Here is a 23,127-nt window from a genome sequence, read left to right as displayed (position 1 = left end):
TTTACATACGTAGACATAAACTTTCTTTCCTTTTTTGCTATTTCTTCCCTTTGAAATGCAAGCATTTTTTCTGTGGGGTGCTTCACCCTTTCACTTCGCCTCAGCTCTTGCTCAACATTACTTGCTGGCTCTGACTCTGTAAGCCTTACATTCTTTATTCCAAGCTCTACATGAATCTCACCTATGCGGTCTTTTATCTTTTTGATTTCTGTATCTTCCATTTCTGATTCTAACTTCTGTTCTAATTGTGCCTTCTCTTCTTCTAAAATCTGGATTTCACGCTCTATTGCATCTCTAACTGCTTTATGTGGTTCCATATTTGCTTTGCTATTTTGCTATTTGCTGTTTGAAACCAAACTATTGAAATCCAAGAATGAAAGGCTACTATAGAATCGTAATGGATATACACATCAAGTATCAAACCAAATTACACATTTCCTATAAACATGTTATCTGAAAGCAAATTCGGTTTTACAAACACATCCATGCAGAAAACGTACTGTTTCAAACTTAAACGATACATCTGACCTGGCATCCCATGGCAAAGTACTGTTGCTGAATTGTCCAGAGCATCATACTGCCACCTTGTGACCGCTTTCGGAACCGCGGCGCTGTCCCTTTGATTCCATCATGCAGGCGGATATTTCTCAATTGAGTCTTTAATCAACAGTTCTGGCCTATTATGTCTTCTTAGGAACACTTCTTTACTTGCCCACGGGGTACATTTGCCCACGATGACGATAACTCACTTGCCCGCGAAGATACCTCTTCAACTGATGACGACCACTCAATCAATATTGCCGGTCACACATACCGTTTCGCCTTCTGAACCGGAATTCAGGAGAAGTTAGGAGAATGTGCCTACATTGCATCCTATGGACCATAAACAGGAAGTAATGAGCAACTCTTGCTCTCGGCTTCCTTCTCAACCTAACTGTGCGATCCTGATCACCTGACTTTTCTACACCACATTCAATGCAACTCTTAAATGAACAGCAGGGGGCGCAATTAACCAAATTAAATGTGAAACTTCACGGCATATTACACCTGTAGTCATATTACAATCATGAAATGTAGAAAGGTAAATTATTTATTTATTAATATAATCATGAACTTAAATCCAAGACAGTTACATAGGGTTTTATTTATTTATTTGTTTTTTGCATAATAACACACACAAATAGCATAAAACACTGCCCAAAAAATGTTAGGGTCCTTTCTCGTTGTAACTCATCATTAATCATTTGTTTTCTTTACATTTATTTTCTTATAAATCACGAATAAACAATATTTGTTTCATCTCTGTTTTAGTTACTTAATTTGTTCAAGTGGTACAATGTTTTGCTAATTTATTTACCGAAAATCAAACCAACTTGTCAAATTTAACTTAATTCACATTCAATTATTGCATTCAGTATCAGGGTTATTAATTTTTTAAATGATTAAATTATGAAATAAAATAAAATTGCACACATTAAGCACATACAAATTGCAAAAAACATTGCTCAAAAAAATGCCAGTCTTTCTGTACCACACAGTAAAACAAACATAGGCAGAAAAAAATTAACATTCTCCATGCAGAAGAACTATTTAAGCTGATGTGCTAAATGTAAAAAAAATACACTCATAGTGTTATTTAATATTATTGGTCACTGGTAGTTATTTGGCGCCATCTAAAGGAGAAAATAATAACTGCAAAAAATGTTTTTAATGTGCGAATGATTGAAGAGGAACTGGATTGAATTTGTTGGTAGTATTAGAATAGTTTGATTGCAGCTCTGTTGATGATGTTAAATGTAAAAACATCTGGATGAAGCTCTCCTCTTCACTCCACCTCCAGTAACATGACCCAGCCAGAGTCTCTCTACACACAAGCTGCTGCTGATTCAACCTCTCTGGACCATCAGGACTCAGCTCATCCTCTAAAATACATTTTCTGCTTGGAAAAATGGCTCCCACCTATAGAGAGAAGAAACAACAGAGGAGATGATTTAGTGTTTCCAGAGATTCCTTTTCATCAGGTGTCAGTCAGTGGTGCAGCACATCCAGTATAAAGAGCAGCAGGGACTTTAGTCCTGTTCAGAGCAGCTGTGGAGCTCAGCTATTCAGCTCTCATGTTAACGTCTTGGGGCTGGAAGCTCACAGACCTGCAGAGACTTTTAGCATCAAGTCTGTTTCCTCTGCAGATTTCTCTCAAGTCCACAGAGGAAATAAACTGCTGAGAGTCATGAACGCTTTATTACTGCACAAACACTTTAGTGATGGATTTACAGCTGTTCCATTTAAATAAAGAGTGTGCTGATGAACATCTCATGTGTTTCTGAAGCATCAGCTGACTAATAAACATTGAAGATATCTGATGAAACTAATGACAGAGATACAGATGTGATGACTGGACCTCAGCAGAGGTTCTGCTCTGTGTAAAGACCACATGGTTACTAAATGTAATGATGGTTCTGTGATTTACAGGCTTCAGTCAGACTGATCTCAGAGCTGTGACAAAGATGAAACTGATCAGTTGTTTAGTTTTGAGGTGAGAGAACAAACAGTCTGAGATCAGATTTGATGAATGAGGACCACTGTCTCTATTCATCTAGTAAGGCTGTCAGCTGGAATCCAGATTTATTTCCTGAAAACATGAACACAACAAGGTTCAGGATGATCTGATTGGCTGACTGTTGTCTCTGTCTTTCTGTCCAGTCTGTCTCCATTCTCCTCTGACAGTGTCTCTGAAGAAAGCAGCAGCAGGTTTCCAGGAAACACTTTTGATACTGTGTCTAGTACAATACTACTGAAAGAAGTATGGACTAAGTCCAACCTTTCATTCACCTCAGAGTCTCCAGTCTATAGTCTGGACTCTTCACAAGATCAAGCAGATGCTTCACATTGGAATGTTTCAGCTTGTTGTAACTCAGCTCCAGATGTTTCAGATGGGAGGGGTTGGACATCAGAGCTGAGACCAGAGAATCACAGCTGATCTCTGACAAACTGCAGTACCTCAATCTGAATAAAGAACAAAAGATTTTAATAAAATCATTGATAATCAATCAGATGTGTTCAGGTTTAAATGTTCAGATCAACATCACTACGTCCTAATCAATGAGCTGTTCTCTAAAATGAGAAGAGTGACTTTGTCCTTGTGTTATTGTGGATCATCATCACGTCAGTCTTCTACACTTTCAACTAACACTCATCTTTGAGATGACAGACTAAATTTAGGGCGAGAAAAGAGAAAATATGAGCAGGAGGACATTTACATCTTTCTGCTTGGTAGTTGAACATGAATTAAGTTCAGATTGTAATTAAACAAATCAGATCCACAACAGTAACAGACATCCAGTGAACTGACCCCAGAGTCTCCAGTCTACAGTCTGGACTCTCCAGAAAACCACACAGATGCTTCACTCCTGAATCCTTCAGGTTGTTTCCACTCAGGTCCAGATGTTTCAGATGGGAGGGATTGGACTTCAGAGCTGAGACCAGAGAATTTAATCTGATCTCTGACAACCTGCACCAACTCAATCTGAATAAAGAATGAAAGATGTTAATAAAATCATTGATAATCAATCAGATGTGTTCAGGTTTTAATGTTCAGATCAACATTACTTCGTCTTAATCAATGAGCTGTTCTCTAAAATGAGTGGAGTGACTTTGTCCTTGTGTTATTGTGGATCATTATCATGTCAACCTTCTACAGACATCATCCAAACATCAACACAACATTCAGACAACTATTCATGTCAGCACAGATCAATAACATGCTGCTGCTCAGTCGAGTCTCTCATTACAGAATCAATATCAAATCACACATGTTGGAAAACAAACTGTTCATTAGTTCATTGATTTCATGACCTTCTTCTTCCTGTATCTGGTATCTCAGTGGGTTGGTGTAGTTAAAGGAGAAGTTCATATTTTCAAGTCTGTCTTCAAACAACAGTCACATGTCAGATGTACATTACAGAGTTCTTATAATTCCTGCTATCCACACTGACTGTGAAGTGGTCTCTTCAGTGAACTGACCTCAGAGTCTCCAGTCTACAGTTTGGACTCTCCAGTGCAACACACATCTGCCTCACTGCTGAATCCTGCAGGTTGTTGTAGCTCAGGTCCAACTCTGTCAGATGGGAGGGGTTTGACTTCAGAGCAGAGGCCACTACTTCACAGTGACTCTCTGAGAGTCCACAGCCAGTAAATCTGTCATGAGACATAAATATAAAATATGTTAATATGAATGAAGACACTTCATTATTTACTTCATGCATTTGAATATCTGGAATCCTTCTCCCCAGTAGATCTTCTTGAGCTCTCTTCAACAATTACAGCATCTAAACCATCAACCTGTCTTCTAGATCCAATCCCAACTAAATTGCTCAAAGAAGTTTTTTTTTTTACATTAATTAACACCTCCATATTGAACCAGATAAATTTATCTTTATTAACAGGATATGTGCCTCAGTCTTTTAAGATTGCTGTAAGTAAGCCCTTACTCAAGAAAGCCACTCTAGATCCAGATGTTTTAGCCAACTATAGACCAATCTCCAACCTTCCTTTTATTTCCAAAATTCTAGAAAAAGTTGTTGCTAATCAGTTGTGTGACCACTTAAACAGGAATGGTCTGTTTGAAGAGTTTCAGTCAGGTTTTAGAGTTCATCATAGTACAGAAACAGCTCTGGTTAAAGTTACCAATGATCTCCTCATGTCTTCAGACAGTGGACTTGTCTCTATACTTGTTCTGCTAGATCTTAGTGCTGCATTTGACACTATTGATCATAATATTTTACTACAGAGACTTGAAAGTGAGATCAAGATTAAAGGAACTGCATTAGACTGGTTTGAATCCTATCTGTCTGACAGATTCCAGTTTGTTCATGTCAGCATTGATTCCTCTCCTTATACAAAAGTAAGTTACGGAGTTCCTCAGGGTTCTGTGCTAGGACCAATACTCTTCACGTTATACATGTTGCCATTAGGAAATATTATTAGAAAACATGGCATAAACTTTCATTGCTATGCAGACGACACCCAGCTATATTTATCCATGAAACCAGATGAAACTAATACGCTGGTTAAACTCCAAGCATCCCTTAAAGACATAAAGGCTTGGATGACCTGTAATTTCCTACTCTTAAACTCAGACAAAACAGAAGTTATTGTATTCGGTCCTAAGCATCTCAGAGATTCATTATCTAATCACGTGGTTTCTTTGGATGGCATTACCTTGGCCTCCAGTACTACTGTGAAAAACCTTGGTGTTATATTTGATGAGGATATGTCCTTTAAATGTCACATAAAGCAAGTGACCAGGACTGCCTTCTTTCACCTGCGTAATATCGTCAAAATTAGGAACATCCTGTCTCAGAGTGATGCTGAAAAACTAGTCCATGCATTTGTGTCGTCCAGACATGATTACTGTAATTCATTACTGTCTGGCTGTCCAAATAGCTCTTTAAAAAGCCTCCAATTGATTCAAAATGCCGCAGCAAGAGCACTGACAGGAATTAGCAAGAGAGATCATATTACTCCAGTTTTAGCTTCTCTTCACTGGCTCCCTTTAAAGTCTAGAATAGAATTTAAAATCCTCTTCCTAAAATACAAGGCCCTTAAAGGCCTAGCTCCATTGTATCTTAAAGACCTCATTGTACCATATTATCCCAACAGATCACTTCGGCCTGAAAGTGCAGGCCTACTTGTGGTTCCTAGAATTTCAAAAAGTAGAATGGGAGGTAGAGCTTTCAGCTATCAGGCTCCTCTCCTGTGGAACCAGCTCCCAGTTTGGGTTCGGGAGGCAGAAACTCTCTCTATTTTTAAGGTCAGGCTTAAGACTTTCCTTTTTGATCGGCTTATACTTAGGGCTGGACTAAACCATCCCTTAGTTATGCTGCTATAGGCCCAGGCTGCTGGGGGACGAAGCACCAAACACATGTCCTCCTTCTTTCTGGCTCTCCTGTCTCGCATCCTCCACTTTCTTTTCTCTGGCACAGAGCTCTTGCCCTCTAATTTCCTATTTACTACTAGTCATGCAATTCTGTGCTATTACTATATAGAATGTTTACTGCTGTGCCCCCCCCCCCCCCCCCCCTCTCTTTGCTGTTCTCTTCTCTCTTTCCTTGCTGTTCTCTTCTCTTCTCTCTTTGCTGTTCTCTTCTCTCTTTCTTCTGTCTGTACCTGGCTTGCCTTAGGCAGATGGGTCCCTCATTATGAGCTGGGTTCTCCTCAAGGTTTCTTCCTGTTAAAAGGGAGGTTTTCCTTGCCACCGTTGCCTTCAGGCTTGCTCTGGGGGTTTCAGGCCGGGTTTTTGTAAAGCGTCTTGAGATGATTTGTATTGTTATTGACGCTATATAAATAAAATTGAATTGAATTGAATTGAAGACTAAAAAGTTGGACTTATCCTGTTTGACATTTTGTTCTTCACATCAGTGATTCAGCTTCTTATCTGACATGACAGAATAATTTTCATCAGTTTCTCTTAAATACGCAGACATCTAAACTGTTTTGTTTTTATTTGCAAATGAATGGAGATAAATGGAGTTACTTTTAGGCTACTTCCACACAGTCTGTCAGTGTGATCTGATCTCACGTCTGAAAAAATGTGTAAAAGCATCCATTTAAGGCACATTTAGGACAGATTAAAAATGGAAAATTAATGTCTAAATATATTAATGAACAGACAGCTCTAATATACTGTATATATAAATAAAGGAAGATAAACAGAAAAAATCTACATTCTCACAGTGTTTGAAACAGCTGGAGAACATCTGTAACAAAATACAACTGACATGTAATGTTTGCAATAAACAAGTTAAACACTGTTTGATAGGGTGATAATTTTATAGTGTGAACATTTGAAGAACTAAACTAATGTAAACTGATTTATAATGTTAATCACATCTGGACTCACAGAGCCTTTCTGCAGTTCCTCACAGCTGGAATCAGTCTCCATCGTCCCTCCTCTGATGTGTTCAACTTGTTCAGGTTCAACTCATCCAGAACCTCCTCTGACATCTGCAGCATGTAGGCCAGAGCTGAGCAGTGGATCTCAGAGAGTTTCTTCTCTGATCTTTTCTCTGACTTCAGGAACTCTTGGATCTCCTGATGAACTGAGAGGTCGTTCATCTCCATCAGACAGTGGAAGATGTTGATGTTTCTGTCAGGAGAAATGTTGTCCATGTTCATCTTCTTCAGGTTGTTGATGGCTCTCTGGATGATTTCTGGACTGATCTCTGTCTGGCCCAGCAGACCGCTTAACAGTCTCTGGTTGGACTGCAGACAGACGCCATGGAGGAAGCGAACCAACAGGTCCAGGTGACCATTTATAGTCTGCAGGGATTTCTCCATGACCTTCCTAATAAAGACATCCAGAGTTGAGTCATTGTAGTTTTGTCCCAGGAAGTCCTCCAGCACCTCTGTCTTCCTATTGGTGTAACAGTGGATCATGTAGACTGCAGCCAGAAACTCCTGTACGCTCAGATGGACGAAGCAGAACACCTTGTCCTGGTACAGTCCTCTCTCCTCTTTAAAGATCTGTGTCAACACTCCTGAGTACACTGAGGCTGCTCTGATATCGATGCCACACTCTGTCAGGTCAGATTCATAGAAGATCAGGTTTCCTTTCAGCAGTTGATCAAAAGCCAGTTTTCCCAGAGACTCAATCATCTTCCTGGTCTCTGGACTCCAGTGTGGATCTGTCTCAGATCCTCCATCATACTTGACCTTCTTCACTTTGGTCTGAACCACCAGGAAGTGGATGTACATCTCAGTCAGGGTCTTGGGCAGCTCTCCTCTCTCTCTGGTTTTCAACACATCCTCCAGAACTGTAGCAGTGATCCAGCAGAAGACTGGGATGTGACACATGATGTGGAGGCTTTGTGATGTCTGGATGTGGGAGATGATCCTGCTGGCCTGCTCCTCATCTCTGAATCTCTTCCTGAAGTACTCCTCCTTCTGGGGGTCAGTAAACCCTCTGACCTCTGTAACCATGTCAACACACTCAGGAGGGATCTGATTGGCTGCTGCAGGTCGTGTGGTTATCCAGAGGCGAGCAGAGGGAAGCAGTTTCCCCCTGATGAGGTTTGTCAGCAGCACATCCACTGTGGTGGACTCTGTAACATCAGTCAGGATATCAGTGTTGTGGAAGTCCAGAGGAAGTCGACACTCATCCAGACCATCAAAGATGAACACAACCTGGAACTCTTCAAACCTGCATATTCTTGCTTCTTTGGTTTCAGTGAAGAAGTGATGAACAAGTTCCACCAAGCTGAACTTTCTCTCTTTCAACACATTCAGCTCTCTGAAAGTCAATGGAAATGTGAACTGGATGTCCTGGTTGGCTTTGTCTTCAGCCCAGTCCAGAGTGAACTTCTGTGTTAAGACTGTTTTCCCAATGCCAGCCACTCCCTTTGTCATCACTCTTCTGATTGGTTTTTCTCTTCCAGGTGAGGCTTTAAAGATGTCTTCTGGTCTGATGGTTGTTTCTGGTCTGTGTAGTTTCCTGGATACTGTTTCAATCTGTCTGACCTCATGTTCATCATTGACCTCTGCAGTCTCTCCCTCTGTGATGCAGAGCTCTGTGTAGATCTCATTCAGAAGAGTTGAGTTTCCTGCTTTAGCAATCCCCTCAAACACACACTGGAACTTCTCCTTCAGAGTAGATTTAAGTTCACGTTGACAAACTGCAGCTTCATGATCTGAATGAACAGGCAAGAAATAAAATATGTCACCAGTTTACACAGTAATTATTCTGATATTTAATTCCCCTAAAGAATAAGTCTTTCAATATATTTTGCCTTACATCTTGAGACATTAGTAAGTTTTTCATTTATTCATCAGGTTCAGTGTTCAGAGAAATCCTCTTACTGCTCTGCAGACGATCAGCCAGCTCCTCCTGCTTCATTCTCTTCAGGAAATTCAGTGTGATCTTCACAAATGCCTCTCTGCTGCTCCTCCTTTGCTCTTCATCCTCACCCTGCAACACATCCTCATCCTCCCTCTGACTCTCTAAGCATTCTGAGTAATCTGGACTCAGATCAATCTGAATCTTCTTCAGCTCGTTCTTCACAAAAGTGACAATGTTGTCCTCCAGCAGCTGGAACAGAAAACTATATGAATGACAACCAGACTGAAATCATGGAGACAAACATCAGATCCATGTTGGACAGACTGACAGTCCACTGGTCTACAAAGAGCAGCATGGAGATGATGTAAAGTAGTTGTTGTCCATGTACAGACCTTAAATATGGAGTCCAGGTGTGTTTGATGCTGATCAACAGACTGACCACTGAGAACATTTAAACTCTGCTGCTCCACTCTGTGAATGAATCATCAACAGTTAGTTCACATCATATCAGAACACAGAGACCAACATGTAAATGTCCATGAAGTGATATCTGGATGTGAACAGTGAATCAGATGACTCCTTGTAGTCATAAAGTTTGACTTTCAGCTCTTGTTTCTTGATGTTTGTATTTACATCTGATTTCTGACCAACATCATTTCTGACATAACTTCTGGTTCCATTTGTCTCTTAAATGAATATTGTTAATGTTAATCTTATAACAGAGTCAGTCAGGTTCAGGTTATTGTATCTTGTTATTCTCACTTTCTCCCAAGACAAACAGAGGATAGACTCTGCACTGGAACACACTGATATCATGTCTATACTGATGCAGACACATGTAATAATTCATCTCCACAGTCAGCTCCTGGTTTCCTCATTTATTAAAACGCATTTCTTCTTTAATGTTCCTGTCGTTCTTTTAATTTGATGGAGACTCTCAGTGGAGTAGCTCCAGGAGCAACTTAGTTAAGACGAACATGTTAGTCAAATAAATTTCTGTCAATCAAAAGAATTAAGAAATTACAGTCAAAATTAGAAAAACAAATATATTTCCAGTTACAGTTTACCTCTGACCATCAGGGGAAACGTATTCTTTAAACTCAATAAAACACTCTTTTGACAGGTCACTCTTGAAGGACACACAGCTGGGTTCAGGTGAGTCTGGTCTCTGATGGATCCTGAAAGAAAAATAGATGATATAACAGTCAGTGCACATTTGTCTCATTAGTACTACACTGTACACCATTCAATATTCAACAAGAAATAATTTCACATGCCAAATACATTTCCATCCATTCAACCAATAAATTACAGTCAAAGTTGAACCAGTAACATTGTACCTCTGATCATCAGGGGAAACTTGTCCTTTAAAGTCGATAAAAAACTGTTTTGACCGGTCACTCTTAAAGGACACACAGCTGGGTTCAGGTGAGTCTGGTCTCTGATGGATCCTGAAAGAAAAACAGTAATGATGAACTCACTGAAGCTCAGATATTCATTTAAACAATGCATTAATAGCATCCAGGAGAATCTCAAGTTTTAACATGTTTAAGTATTTAGAGTAACTTCATCCTACATTTCCTTTGATAAATGTTTTTGTTCTTTTGAACGGTCAGTCTTGAAGGACGCACAGCTGGGTTGTGGTTCATTCCTGTGAATAATGAAATATTATTAAGGTGGCTTTTATAGTCACTGAGTGTGTTTATTGATTCACTGGATGGCTCTTGAGTTTTTATGGACCTGTATCTCCTCCCAGGGGTCAGAAGGTCAAACAGGTGGTGGCCAGGATGGGAAGAGTCCTTCACAATGTTTATTTATTCTCTTGAGAGGTAACAGGCGTCTACAATGTCATGGAAAGCTGTCAGAGGACAACAGATGATCCTCTGTGCTTCATAAAGTCCAGAATGCGCTTTTTAACTTACTGTTCATGAGGGAGGTACGGAGAGAGTTGGCTTTGATAAGACTCAATACTAGTCTTCTTTCAATCTGGGTGTCATTTTTGACAACTCATTATAATTTCACTCTCATATCAATAACGTTACCCGGTCTGCATATTTCCACCTACGCAATATAAATGGTCTCCGCACCTCCCTCAGCCCCCATACCACTTCCATCCTTGTTCACAGCCTTGTCACCTCCCGCATTGATCACTGCAACTCTCTCCTCTTCAGCCTCCCTCACAAATCCCTCCACAAGCTTCAAATGGTCCAGAATTCAGCCGCTCGTATCATCACCAAAACTCCTTCATTTCACCACATTACCCCGTATTACAGCATCTCCAATGGCTCCCTGTCAAACTCAGAATCAACTTCAAAATCCTTCTGAACACCTTCAAGGCCATCCATAACCCTGCCCCTCTCTATCTCTCGGATCTCCTTCATACTGTCACCCCCCCCCCCCCCCCCCCCCCCCCCCGCTCCCTCAGATCCTCCTCCTCCATCCACCTCTCTGTGCCCCCGGCCCGCCTCAGTACCAACATTGACTCTTTCCCTCTCTTCAAATCCAGACTCAAAACACACCTGTTCCACAAAGCATACTCACTGTGATTGCACTGTTCCATTTTATCCAGTCTTTTTTGTTTGTGTCTTATTGTTCTGTCTTTATTATTATTTATATGTTGTACGGTGTCCTCGAGTGCCCAGAGAGGCGCCTCCAAATAAAATGTATTATTATTATTATTGTCTTTGTAAAGTGTCCTAGTGTCCCAGAAATGTATTATGTATGACATGTAGAAGAGTCATGGACAGTTCATCTCACCTCTGATCTTTGGTCTGGTCCTCATGTTCCCCACTCAGAGTGGTTTTAGAGGGAGGGACTCCCTCCTCTCTGTCCTCACACTGATCCATGCTGCTGGATTCACATCAGCTCACACACACTTTCTACCTTCACCTGCAGAGGAAACACAAATCATTCACCTGAACATCAAATCCTTGACATCATTTGTCATGAAGCTGTAGAAGTGAAAACAGACACAGACTCTGCAACTTCATGAAGGACTTTTAGGTTTTATCCTGAAAGGTTTCACAGGAAACAACAGCAAACATTCAGTTTTATTCTCGTAAATAAAAACATAAAGCAGTTTGATTTGTGAAGAAAGCAAACAGATCAGCTGATCATCATATTGTTTGATAACAATGAATCAATGATGAAACGATGTAACTATAAAGGCAACGTATCCCCCTCTATATATAATGTACAGTCTCTGTTCTACTATCACGTTTTATTTTACAAATACTTCAGATCATGTTTAATAATTCAGGTGAATATAAAGAAGTTTCTTCATCAGAAATGTTATCAAGGGAAACTCGTTGTTATTATGAAGAATAATTCATCTAAACTGGATGAAACTGAAGCGTAACGTCCGTTCACCTGAATCAATGCGCGCTCCCGAGGCTCACCTGTAGCTGCGGTGCTCATAGACACAAAATGGCGGATAGATTTCAGTTCCGTCTCAGTTAACGTCAACTATTTCTGAAGTATTTCTGCTGGAACTAAGCTGATGTTAAAGAGTTAAACATTATAAACTACTGACTTTACCTTCAGACGGAGGTTTACACGGAGAAAAAGATCTACGACACAACGTTGATGAAAGTGAAAGTAGCCTAATTTTAGATTTAATCTGAGGCTGGATCCAGATTAATGAAGATTTAATAATTTAATTTAATTTAATTTAATTTAATCTGATCAACTAGTGAATCATTAATCTAATAACAATCTAAATTGATCTTCAAACAGAATGATACAAACTGATGAAATAAGAAGTGAACATCTTCTACAAACATTACAGAGCAGAAACAAACAGTAAAGTTACTGAAGACAAAATTAAAGCTTTAAACAAATCAAACTTACAGTTTATTCAGCCAGTCCAAAGAGCTGAGGAAGACTCTACTGTCCACACCTGACAAACTAAACAGGTGAGGTATTTCCTTGAACAAGTCAGGCTTTACTTGCGATAGAGGCAGAACAGGTTTGACAGGGAAAAGATTTTTTAATAAGACGCCAGTTCACCAGACATGTTTGTTCTTGATTCATATTTAGCCTATTTACTGTTATCGCACTTTGAAATAACTTTCTCTGATTGTTTCTATGTAGTAGAAAAACATGGTCTGCAGTGTTATATCTAAAAAACGCGTTTATGATGCTTTTCACTCATTAATATTCAGTGATTGACTCCAGACCATGCAGGTTATTGATGGGATTTGGTGGCCTCCTGTGGTGAAATAGTGAACTACACGAGAATCAACATGACAGTCAATGACAGGAAGAGGACACAGAGACACAAAGTGAGAACTGAAAACTGAAAACAAAGAACAGGATTTATTCTCCTGACTGAACACAGTGAGTGTCTGCTCTGTCACTGATCTCTTCTACAGTATTAAATGAACAGATTGTAGTTTATAATGTGGACACTGTTGCATCTGATCAAACTATTATTTATATGTAGCAGTGGGACCTTGAAGATGACGACAGATGCATACATTCAGGTAAACAGCAAAACAAGACAAAGCTTGAATATCACAATTTCCCTGAACTGTCCTTGAATGATGAACTGAAAGTAGAGACAGCAGTAAGATGATGACTATGTTCATCTGTTGACCTTCTGTTGCTGTAATGTGTTGTTTAGTGTTTAACTGTTTTAACAGTGTATTCTGGCCTTTTATGGAATTGGTTAGAAGAAAGAAACAGGAGGATTACATTAGATATGGTTTAAATCGCTTTTCATCTTCACATGAAAACAATCTCTTATTTCATATTAACAAACTAACTATGACTCCCTCAGTAAAATCTTTTCTTCTCAAACCAGGAAAACATTCAAATCATTAATGTTCAAATGACCTGTGATGGGGATTTGTCTCCCTCTCGTGGTGTCAATGTGAACTGCAAGGCACCCAGAAACGATCACGATCACTGGCCTCTAGTGGTCACTGTCAGTAACTACAACAGTTCACATCCAATAATACTCACATTTACATTTACTGCAGTGTTGTCAATGACAATGACACAGTTGTTTGTTTCCACATTTTTTATTTGAGTTTGTACCACAGGAAATATCAAATATTTTATATTTTGAATGCACTTTATTTATTCTCACACCTGTAATTGGTTGCTGTAAGAATACAGTTTTCCATTAAAAAATATATTTAACTTAGTAAATTCTTTGATTATCAGAAAAGTACTTAAATTATTCACATACTTCAAGAACAAATAATTTACAGATAAATCCACAATAAATTAATCTTCAGGTACAACCTGAAATGAAATGATTAAAACCAGCTACAAAAGAAAAACGCTTTATAAGCAAAAAATAAAATATCAATACATTTTTACTTTTGCGATGTTAAGCACATTTTCCCGACAACTTTTAAAGTTCATGGACACATAGGCCAACAAATCACCTGAGAGTTTCAACACAGACAAAAATATGTGAAATATAAAAATCACACTTACCTGTACATTTCATAGCATTGTCTTTTACCAGAATACACATTTTTTTAATGGTTTACAAATTAAAAACACAACACTTTATTGTACAACTAATCTATCTTCCAGATAATTTGATGGAAATCTGACTCATAATTTCCTAAAACGTAATCTGTTATTTATTAGAATTTCCAAGAAAGACAGAAAAAAACCCAGCTCTAAATAATGACTCTTGGTTTCTTGGTGACTCTGACCTGCTGTATTAAAGAATCATCTTTTAGTCATTTCTAGGTTAAAGCTTCTGAAATGATGATTTAGGGAAGACAACTGTTCTTAGACGTTAGAATCTCCTGAACGGACAACTGGCAGGTTTGTTCATGCAGTGCAGCTCTGTTGATGATGTTAAATGGAAAAACATCTGGATGAAGCTCTCCTCTTCACTCCACCTCCCAGTAACATGGTCCAGTCAGAGTCTCTCTACACACAAGCTGCTGCTTATTCAACCTCTCTGGATCATCAGGACTCAGCTCATCCTCTCTCAGCACATGCCGTCCTTATGAGAACAATGGTGTACAGCTACAGAGAGAGGAAGAAACAACAGAGGAGATGATTTAGTGTTTACAGAGTCTCCTTTTCATCAGGTGTCAGTCAGTGATGCAGCACATCCAGTATAAAGAGCAGCAGGGACTTCAGTCCTGTTCAGAGCAGCTGTGGAGCTCAGCCAGCTTCCTTTCAGCTCTCATGTTAACGTGTTGGAGCTGGAAGCTCACAGACCTGCAGAGACTTGTAGCATCAAGTCTGTTTCCTCTGCAGATTTCTCTCAAGTCCACAGAGGAAATAAACTGCTGAGAGTCATGAACGCTTCATTACTTCACAAACACTTTAGTGATGGACTTACAGCTGTTCCATTTAAATAAAGAGTCTGAGTGTGTTGATGAACATCTCACGTGTTTCTGAACCATCAGCTGACTAATAAACATTGAAGATATCTGATGAAACTAATGACAGAGATACCGAAGTGATGACTGGACCTCAGCAGAGGGTCTGTCCTGTATAAAGACCACATGGATACTAAATGTAATGATGGTTCTGTGATTTACAGGCTTCAGTCAGACTGATCTCAGAGCTGTGACAAAGATGAAACTGATCAGTTGTTTAGTTTTGAGGTGAGAGAACAGTCTGAGATCAGATTTGATGAATAAAGTCCAATGTGTCTATTCATCTAGTAACACAACAAGCTTTAGGGTGATCTAATTGGCTGACTGTTGTCTCTGTCTTTCTGTCCAGTCTGTCTCCATTCTCCTCTGACAGTGTCTCTGAAGAAAGCGGCAGCAGGTTTCCAGGAAACACTTTTGAAACTGTGTCACAAAAGTACAATACTACTCAAAGAAGTATGACTGCAACCCTCCACTCACCACAGAGTCAGTCTACAGTCTTTACGCTCCACAAGATCAAGCAACTGCTTCAAATCTGAATTGTGCAGGTTGTTGTAACTCAGGTCCAGATGTCTCAGATGGGAGGGATTGGACTTCAAAGCTGAGACCAGATAATCACAGCTGATCTTTGACAACCTGCAGTACCTCAATCTGAATAAAGAATACAAGATGTCAATAAAATCATTGATAATCAGTCAGATATGTTCAGGTTTCAATATTCAGATCAACGTTACTACGTCCTAATCAATGAGCTGTTCTCTAAAATGAGTAGAGAGACTTTGTCCTTGTATTATTGTGGATCATCATCATGTAAGCCTTCTACACTTTCAACTAGCACTTATCTTTGAGATGACAGACTAAATTTAGGACAAGAAATTAGAAAATATGAGCAGGAGGAAATTTACATCTTTAGTGGTGGAAGTTGTGAATGAAAAGAAATTAAGTTCAGTTTGTAATTAACCAAATGAGATCTATAATAGTAACAGACATTCAGTGAACTGACCCCAGAGACTCCAGTCTACAGTCTGGACTCTCCAGAAAACCACACAGATGCTTCACTCCTGAATCCTGCAGGTTCAAGTTATAACTCAGGTCCAGATGTTTCAGATGGGAGGGGTTGGACTTCAGAGCTGAGGCCAGAGAATCACAGCTGATCTCTGACAAACTGCAGCGAATCAATCTGAATAAAGAATAAAAGTTGTGAATAAAATCATTGATAATCAATCAGATGTGTTCAGGTTTCAATGTTCAGATCAACATCACTACGTCCTAATCAATGAGCTGTTCTCTAAAATGAGTAGAGTGACTTTGTCCTTGTGTTATTGTGGATCATCATCATGTCAGTCTTCTACAGACATCATCCAAACATCAACACAACATTCAGACAACTATTCATGTCAACACAGATCAACTCTCATTACAGGATCAATATAAATCACACATGTTGGAAAACAAACTGTTCATTAGTTCATTGATTCCATGACCTTCTTCTTCCTGTATTTGATATCTCAGTAGGTTTGTGTCGTTAAAATGTTAAAGGAGAAGTTCATATTTTCAAGTCTGTCTTCAAACAACAGTCACATGTCAGATGTACATTACAGAGTTCTTATAATTCCTGCTGTCCACACTGACTGTGAAGTGTCTCTTCTAACACAACTACACTGTAAGAAATGACTTGATGAGTTTCTTCACAGACAGTATGAGCAGAAAGAATGATTACTGACTCCAATAACTCTTTAAATTTACATGTGAACACGAGACTGGTCCTAATTTGAGATCAGATTGACCACTGATGACTGATGAGACACCTGCTGATATTAAGGAACATGATGGTCCTTCATTTAAACCAACTGTTTGTGGTCCATTTTCGATCTGTCCATCCTGACAAGAGAATTGTTTAATCTGATAAAAACATTCAGTGAACTGACCTCAGAGTCTCCAGTCTACAGTTTGGACTTTCCAGTCCAACACACAGCTGCTTCACTCCTGAATCCAGCAGGTTGTTGTAGCTCAGGTCTAACTCTGTCAGATGGGAGGGGTTGGACTTCAGAGCTGAGGCCACAACTTCACAGTGACTCTCTGAGAGTCCACAGTAAGAAAATCTGTCATGACACATAAATATAAAATATGTTAATATGAATGAAGACACTTTGATATTTACTTCATGCATTTAAAGACTAAACAGTTAGACTCATCCTGTTTGACATTTTGTTCTTCACATCAGTGATTCAGCTTCTTATCTGACATGACACAATAATTCTCATCAGTTTCTCTTAAACCTGCAGACGTCTAAACTTTATTTTGTTTTAATCTGTAAATGAATGGAGAGATAAATGGAGTTACATTTAAGCTTCTTCCACACAGTCTGTCAGTGTGATCTGATCTCACATCTGACTCCACAAAGTCATCATGATTAAAATGATAAAAATGTGGAAAACATCCCTTTAAGGAACATTTAGAACAGATTATGAACAGAAAATGGACAATTAGTGTCTGATTAAATATATTAATCAACACTAATATACTGTATATATAAATAAAGGAAAGAGAAACAGAAGAAAATCTTTCTCACAGTGTTTGAAACAGCTGGAGAACATCTGTAACAAAATACAACTGACATGTAATGTTTGTAATAAACAAGTCAAACACTGTTTGATAGGGTGATAATTTTACAGCGTGAACATTTGAAGAACTAAACTAATGTAAACTGATTCATAATGTTAATCACATCTGGACTCACAGAGCCTTTCTGCAGTTCCTCACAGCTGGAATCAGTCTCCGTCGTCCCTCCAATGATTTGTTGAACTTGTTCAGGTCCAACTCATCCAGAACCTCCTCTGACATCTGCAGCATGTAGGCCAGAGCTGAGCAGTGGATCTCAGAGAGTTTCTTCTTTGATCTGTTCTCTGATTTCAGGAACTCTTGGATCTCCTGATGAACTGAGAGGTAGTTCATCTCCATCAGACAGTGGAAGATGTTGATGTTTCTGTCAGGAGAAATGTTGGACATGTTCATCTTCTTCAGGTTGTTGATGGCTCTCTGGATGATTTCTGGACTAATCTCTGTCTGACCCAGCAGACCTCTTAACAGTCTCTGGTTGGACTGCAGACAGACGCCATGGAGGAAGCGAACCAACAAGTCCAGGTGACCATTTATACTCTGCAGGGATTTCTCCATGACTCTGTTCAGGAAGACATCCAGAGTTGAGTCATTGTAGTTTTGTCCCAGGAAGTCCTCCAGCACCTCTGTCTTCCTGTTGGTGTAACAGTGGATCATGTAGACTGCAGCCAGAAACTCCTGAACGCTCAGATGAACGAAGCAGAACACCTTGACCTGGTACAGTGCTCTCTCCTCTTTAAAGATCTGTGTCAACACTCCTGAGTACACTGAGGCTGCTCTGATATCGATGCCACACTCTGTCAGATCTGATTCATAGAAGATCAGGTTTCCTTTCAGTAGCTGATCAAAAGCCAGTTTTCCCAGAGACTCAATCATCTTCCTGGTTACTGGACTCCAGTGTGGATATGTCTCGCCTCCTCCATCATACTTGACCTTCTTCACTTTGATCTGAACCACCAGGAAGTGGATGTACATATCAGTCAGGGTCTTGGGCAGCTCTCCGCTCTCTCTGGTTTTCAGCACATCCTCCAGAACTGTAGCAGTGATCCAGCAGAAGACTGGGATGTGACACATGATGTGGAGGCTTCGTGATGTCTTGATGTGGGAGATGATCCTGCTGGCCTGCTCCTCATCTCTGAATCTCTTCCTGAAGTACTCCTCCTTTTGGGGGTCAGTGAACCCTCTGACCTCTGTCACCATGTCAACACACTCAGGAGGGATCTGATTGGCTGCTGCAGGTCGTGTGGTTATCCAGAGCCGAGCAGAGGGAAGCAGTTTCCCCCTGATGAGGTTTGTCAGCAGCACATCCACTGAGGCGGACTCTGTAACATCAGTCAGGATCTCAGTGTTGTGGAAGTCCAGAGGAAGTCGACACTCATCCAGACCGTCAAAGATGAACACAACCTGGAACTCTTCAAACCTGCATATTCTTGCTTCTTTGGTTTCAGTGAAGAAGTGATGAACAAGTTCCACCAAGCTGAACTTTCTCTCTTTCAACACATTCAGCTCTCTGAAAGTGAATGGAAATGTGAACTGGATGTCCTGGTTGGCTTGGTCTTCAGCCCAGTCCAGAGTGAACTTCTGTGTTAAGAGTGTTTTCCCAATGCCAGCCACTCCCTTTGTCATCACTCTTCTGATTGGTTTATCTCTTCCAGGTGAGGCTTTAAAGATGTCTTCTGGTCTGATGGTTGTTTGTGGTCTGTGTAGTTTCATGGACGCTGTTTCAATCTGTCTGACCTCATGTTCATCATTGACCTCTGCAGTCTCTCCCTCTGTGATGTAGAGCTCTGTGTAGATCTCATTCAGAAGAGTTGAGTTTCCTGCTTTAGCAATCCCCTCAAACACACACTGGAACTTCTCCTTCAGAGTAGATTTAAATTGACGATAAGCTCCATCAGGAGTTCCTTGATGAACACACAATAGATAATTATTTAATTAAATTACACAGTAAGTATTCTAATATTTCATTCCCCTAAAGAATAGGTGTTTGGATATATTTGCGCCATCTCTTGAGACAATGTTTAATTTATTCATCAGGTTCAATGTTCAGAGAAATCCTCTTACTCCTCTGCAGATGATCAGCCAGCTCCTCCTGCTTCATTCTCCTTAGGAAGTTCAGTGTGATCTTCACAAATGCATCTCTGTTGCTCCTCCTCCACTGCTCTCCATCCTCGCCCTTCAACACCTCCTCATCCTCCCTTTGACTCTCTAAACTTTCTGGGTAATCTGGACTCAGATCTCTCTGAATCTTCTTCAGCTCGTTCTTCACAAAAGTGACAATGTTGTCCTCCAGCAGCTGGAACAGAAAACTATATGAATGACAACCAGACTGAAATCATGGAGACAAACATCAGATCCACGTTGGACAGACTGACAGTCCACTGGTCTACAAAGAGCAGCAGATGATGGAAAGTAGTTGTTGTCCATGTACAGACCTTAAATATGGAGTCCAGGTGTGTTTGATGCTGATCAACAGACTGACCACTGAGAACATTTAAACTCTGCTGCTCCACTCTGTGAATGAATCATTAACAATTAGTTCACATCATATCAGTCCACAGAGACCAACATGTAAATGTCCATGAAGTTATATCTGGATGTGAACAGGGAATCAGATGACTCCTTGTAGTCATAAAGGTTGATTATTCTTCCCGATCCCACTGAGAATCAACAGCTTTCAGCTCTTGCATCTTGATGTTTGGTCACTAACTGTATTTACATTTGATTTCTGACTCTCAGTGGAGCAGCTCCAGAGCAACTTATTTAACATGAACATGTCAAATAAATTTCTGTCAATCAAATTTCTGTCATCACTAAATTACAGTCAAAACAGGAAAACAAATATAATCCCAGTTACAGTGTACCTCTGATCATCAGGGAAAATTTGTCCTTTAAAGTCAATATTTAAAAGTTTTGACTGGTCACTCTTGAAGGACACACAGCTGGGTTCAGGTGAGTCTGGTCTCTGATGGATCCTGAAACAAAAACAGAAAATTATAATAGTCAGTGCATGTTTGTTTTACTAGTACTAGACTGGACACCATTCAATATTCAACAAGACAAAATAGAACTAATTATATATCCCAAATAAACTGCCATCCATCCAACCAATAAATTACATCAAAGATGAACCAGTAACAGGTTACCTCTGATCATCAGGGGAAACTTGTCCTCTAAAGTCAATATTTAAATGTTTTGACCGGTCACTCTTGAAGGACACACAGCTGGGTTCAGGTTCATTCCTGTGAAAAAAGAAATTAAATTAAATTAAATGCTTTTGTTTCCATTGACATCACATTAGTGCTTTAGAAAAGAACAAATATGAACAGAAAATAAAATATTCTCCAAAACACAATCACAAACAATCCCATTTAAAACCCAGACCACAATAAATCAAAACAGGTGGTGGCCGGGGTGGGAAGAGTCCTTCACAATGTTTATTTATTCTCTTGAGAGGTAACAGGCATCTACAATGTCATGGAAAGTTGTCAGAGGACAACAGATGATCCTCTGTGCTTCCTAAAGTCCAGAATGAGTCTGTTCAGGATGGAGAGACGTGGCTTTGATATGTCTCAATACTAGTCTCTCAATGTTCTTTGTAATAAAGGGAGTGAGAGCAACACGTCTGTAATCATTAATCATGATAATAAAGGAGCTAAGAGTTGATCTCTGACATGGAGAAGAGTCATGGACAGTCAGATATGTTCATCTCACCTCTGATCTTTGGTCTGGTTCTCATGTTCCCCACTCAGAGTGGTTTTAGAGGGAGGAACTCCCTCCTCTCTGTCCTCACACTGATCCATGCTGCTGGATTCACAACAGCTCACACACACTCTCTACCTTCACCTGCAGAGAAAACACAAATCATTCACCTGAACATCAACTGAAAATCATCCTGGATCGTTGCTGCTGTAAAAACATTTGCTGGTCCTATTTTTTGTTTCGTGTGTCGGTTGACAAGCTGTTCTTCTTCCATCAGTCCACTAGATGGAGTCATGAAGCTGCAGAAGTGAAGAGCAACGACACAAGCACCAACTCTGAAACTTCATCACGACTATTTTTTCTCACTAACAATACAGTTTGATTTCTGAAGAATGTAAATAAAAATCAGCTGATTATCATGTTGTTGGATCCCATTAAAAAACATCAGTGATTCAAACTTTATAATGAAATAAGAAGTGAAAATCTCCTACAAACATTACAGAGCAGGAACAAACAGAAGTTACTAAAGAGAAAATTAAAGTTCGAAATAAACCAAACTTACAGTTTATTCAAACACTCAAAAACTCAAATAAATCTAATAATTCCCTCTCCACACCTGGACACTCGAGACTATGACACTTGTTCCTGGAACGAGTCATGCTTCATCTGTTATCGAAATTAATAACAAAAAAAATAAAAAATAAAAAATAAAAAATAAAAGACCTTTGACCAGTCTGTGAATTCCAGTTAATTCTAACTAATGTTTTAATATCTATATCAACATGTATATTTATTAAAGCCCTCTGATCTCTCAGCTCTGCAGTGTGAATATAATGACACAGAAAGTCTGATCTGTTCTCCAACGTCTGTCTGAAGAGCTCAGGCCTCATTTAGTGGCTCAAACAGCAGGAGATCAACGGCTCCTCTCCACCTCCTCCACAGACTGATTCAGGAAAATCTACCTCCAGTCATCAGAAAGTGGAGCTACACAGAAACAACCACTCTATGTTCACCTGATGATCATCAACTAACTCTACAGCTGATCTTATTCACGTGACTCTGATCACAAACATCAACACAAAATGACGGATATTCAGTTTTTAACCGTTGACTCCTTTGTCACAACTTCTAACTTTCAGCTGTGACTCAGTTAAATATCGATCAGATTTCTACTGGAGCTAAGCTGCTGACATCTGATGTTAAAGAGTAAAACATTAGAAACTGCTGCTGACTTTACCTTCACACGGAGGTTAACACGGAGAAAAACATCTGCGACACAACGTTGATGAAAGTGAAAGTAAACTGAACCTGAAAGCCAGGGATGCGTTTGAGGAACCTTGTAAATCAAACACATCATTCAGAATTTAACTCAGTAATATTATTATTATTAGTAGTATTGCTATTACAATTATTCTAATGTGTGTGGTTATTAATCATTTTCCTAATTAATAATCTGGTGTATAATGAACACAATATAATTTCAAAGACAAATTCATCAACATTCTGGTGAATAAAGACTGGATCCACCTACTAATGAACTTTATTAAAATCATGGGTACAGTTTAGATTGAATGATGAACCGTCTCCTCCCAGAATAAAACAGATTTCAGTGAATAT

The 23,127-nt window shown here is 39.5% G+C and overlaps 2 protein-coding genes across 4 annotated transcripts in view; both read right to left on the bottom strand.

Annotated features, from left to right (window-relative positions):
- LOC311509013 (NLR family CARD domain-containing protein 3-like) overlaps window positions 1-12,737 on the bottom strand; it is a 42,986-nt gene extending 30,249 nt beyond the window's left edge. The window contains exons 1-11 of one of the 2 annotated variants that reach the window (XM_084574029.1): window positions 12,683-12,737; window positions 11,591-11,722; window positions 10,174-10,284; window positions 9,901-10,011; window positions 9,226-9,304; window positions 8,854-9,082; window positions 6,899-8,684; window positions 4,021-4,194; window positions 3,350-3,523; window positions 2,830-3,003; window positions 1,823-1,959 (exon numbers count right to left, since the gene is read on the bottom strand). In XM_084574029.1, the coding sequence (XP_084430155.1) occupies window positions 1,923-1,959; window positions 2,830-3,003; window positions 3,350-3,523; window positions 4,021-4,194; window positions 6,899-8,684; window positions 8,854-9,082; window positions 9,226-9,304; window positions 9,901-10,011; window positions 10,174-10,284; window positions 11,591-11,679 (2,964 nt within the window). In that variant the 5' untranslated portion in view covers window positions 11,680-11,722; window positions 12,683-12,737 and the 3' untranslated portion in view covers window positions 1,823-1,922. Of the gene's footprint in view, window positions 1-1,822; window positions 1,960-2,829; window positions 3,004-3,349; window positions 3,524-4,020; window positions 4,195-6,898; window positions 8,685-8,853; window positions 9,083-9,225; window positions 9,305-9,900; window positions 10,012-10,173; window positions 10,285-11,590; window positions 11,723-12,682 lie in introns of those variants that run through there. The other variant, XM_084574028.1, reaches the window with a different exon arrangement.
- LOC311509014 (NACHT, LRR and PYD domains-containing protein 3-like) lies at window positions 1,205-22,795 on the bottom strand. 2 transcript variants are annotated; one of them, XR_014699777.1, is made up of 12 exons: window positions 22,748-22,795; window positions 21,523-21,654; window positions 20,955-21,050; window positions 20,673-20,783; window positions 20,244-20,322; window positions 19,873-20,104; window positions 17,930-19,712; window positions 17,118-17,291; window positions 16,193-16,369; window positions 15,670-15,840; window positions 14,701-14,830; window positions 1,205-1,834 (listed from the first exon to the last, which is right to left on the bottom strand). XR_014699777.1 is itself a non-coding variant. In XM_084574030.1 (11 exons), exons 2-11 carry the CDS (start codon window positions 21,609-21,611, stop codon window positions 14,809-14,811), a joined length of 2,934 nt encoding a protein of 977 aa, XP_084430156.1. In that variant the 5' UTR covers window positions 21,612-21,654; window positions 22,748-22,795; the 3' UTR covers window positions 13,807-14,808. The 2 variants fall into 2 exon arrangements, 1 of the variants encoding a protein (XP_084430156.1); XM_084574030.1 differs by lacking the exon at window positions 1,205-1,834 and having other exon boundaries at window positions 13,807-14,830.
- Window positions 22,796-23,127: the final 332 nt, after the last annotated feature.

This window comes from Chelon labrosus (genome assembly GCF_963514085.1).
Source record: "Chelon labrosus genome assembly, chromosome: 24".
NCBI classification, from domain to species: domain Eukaryota; kingdom Metazoa; phylum Chordata; class Actinopteri; order Mugiliformes; family Mugilidae; genus Chelon; species Chelon labrosus.
Note: the sequence above shows the minus strand (reverse complement) of the source record. Positions and strands in the feature narration are given on the sequence as shown.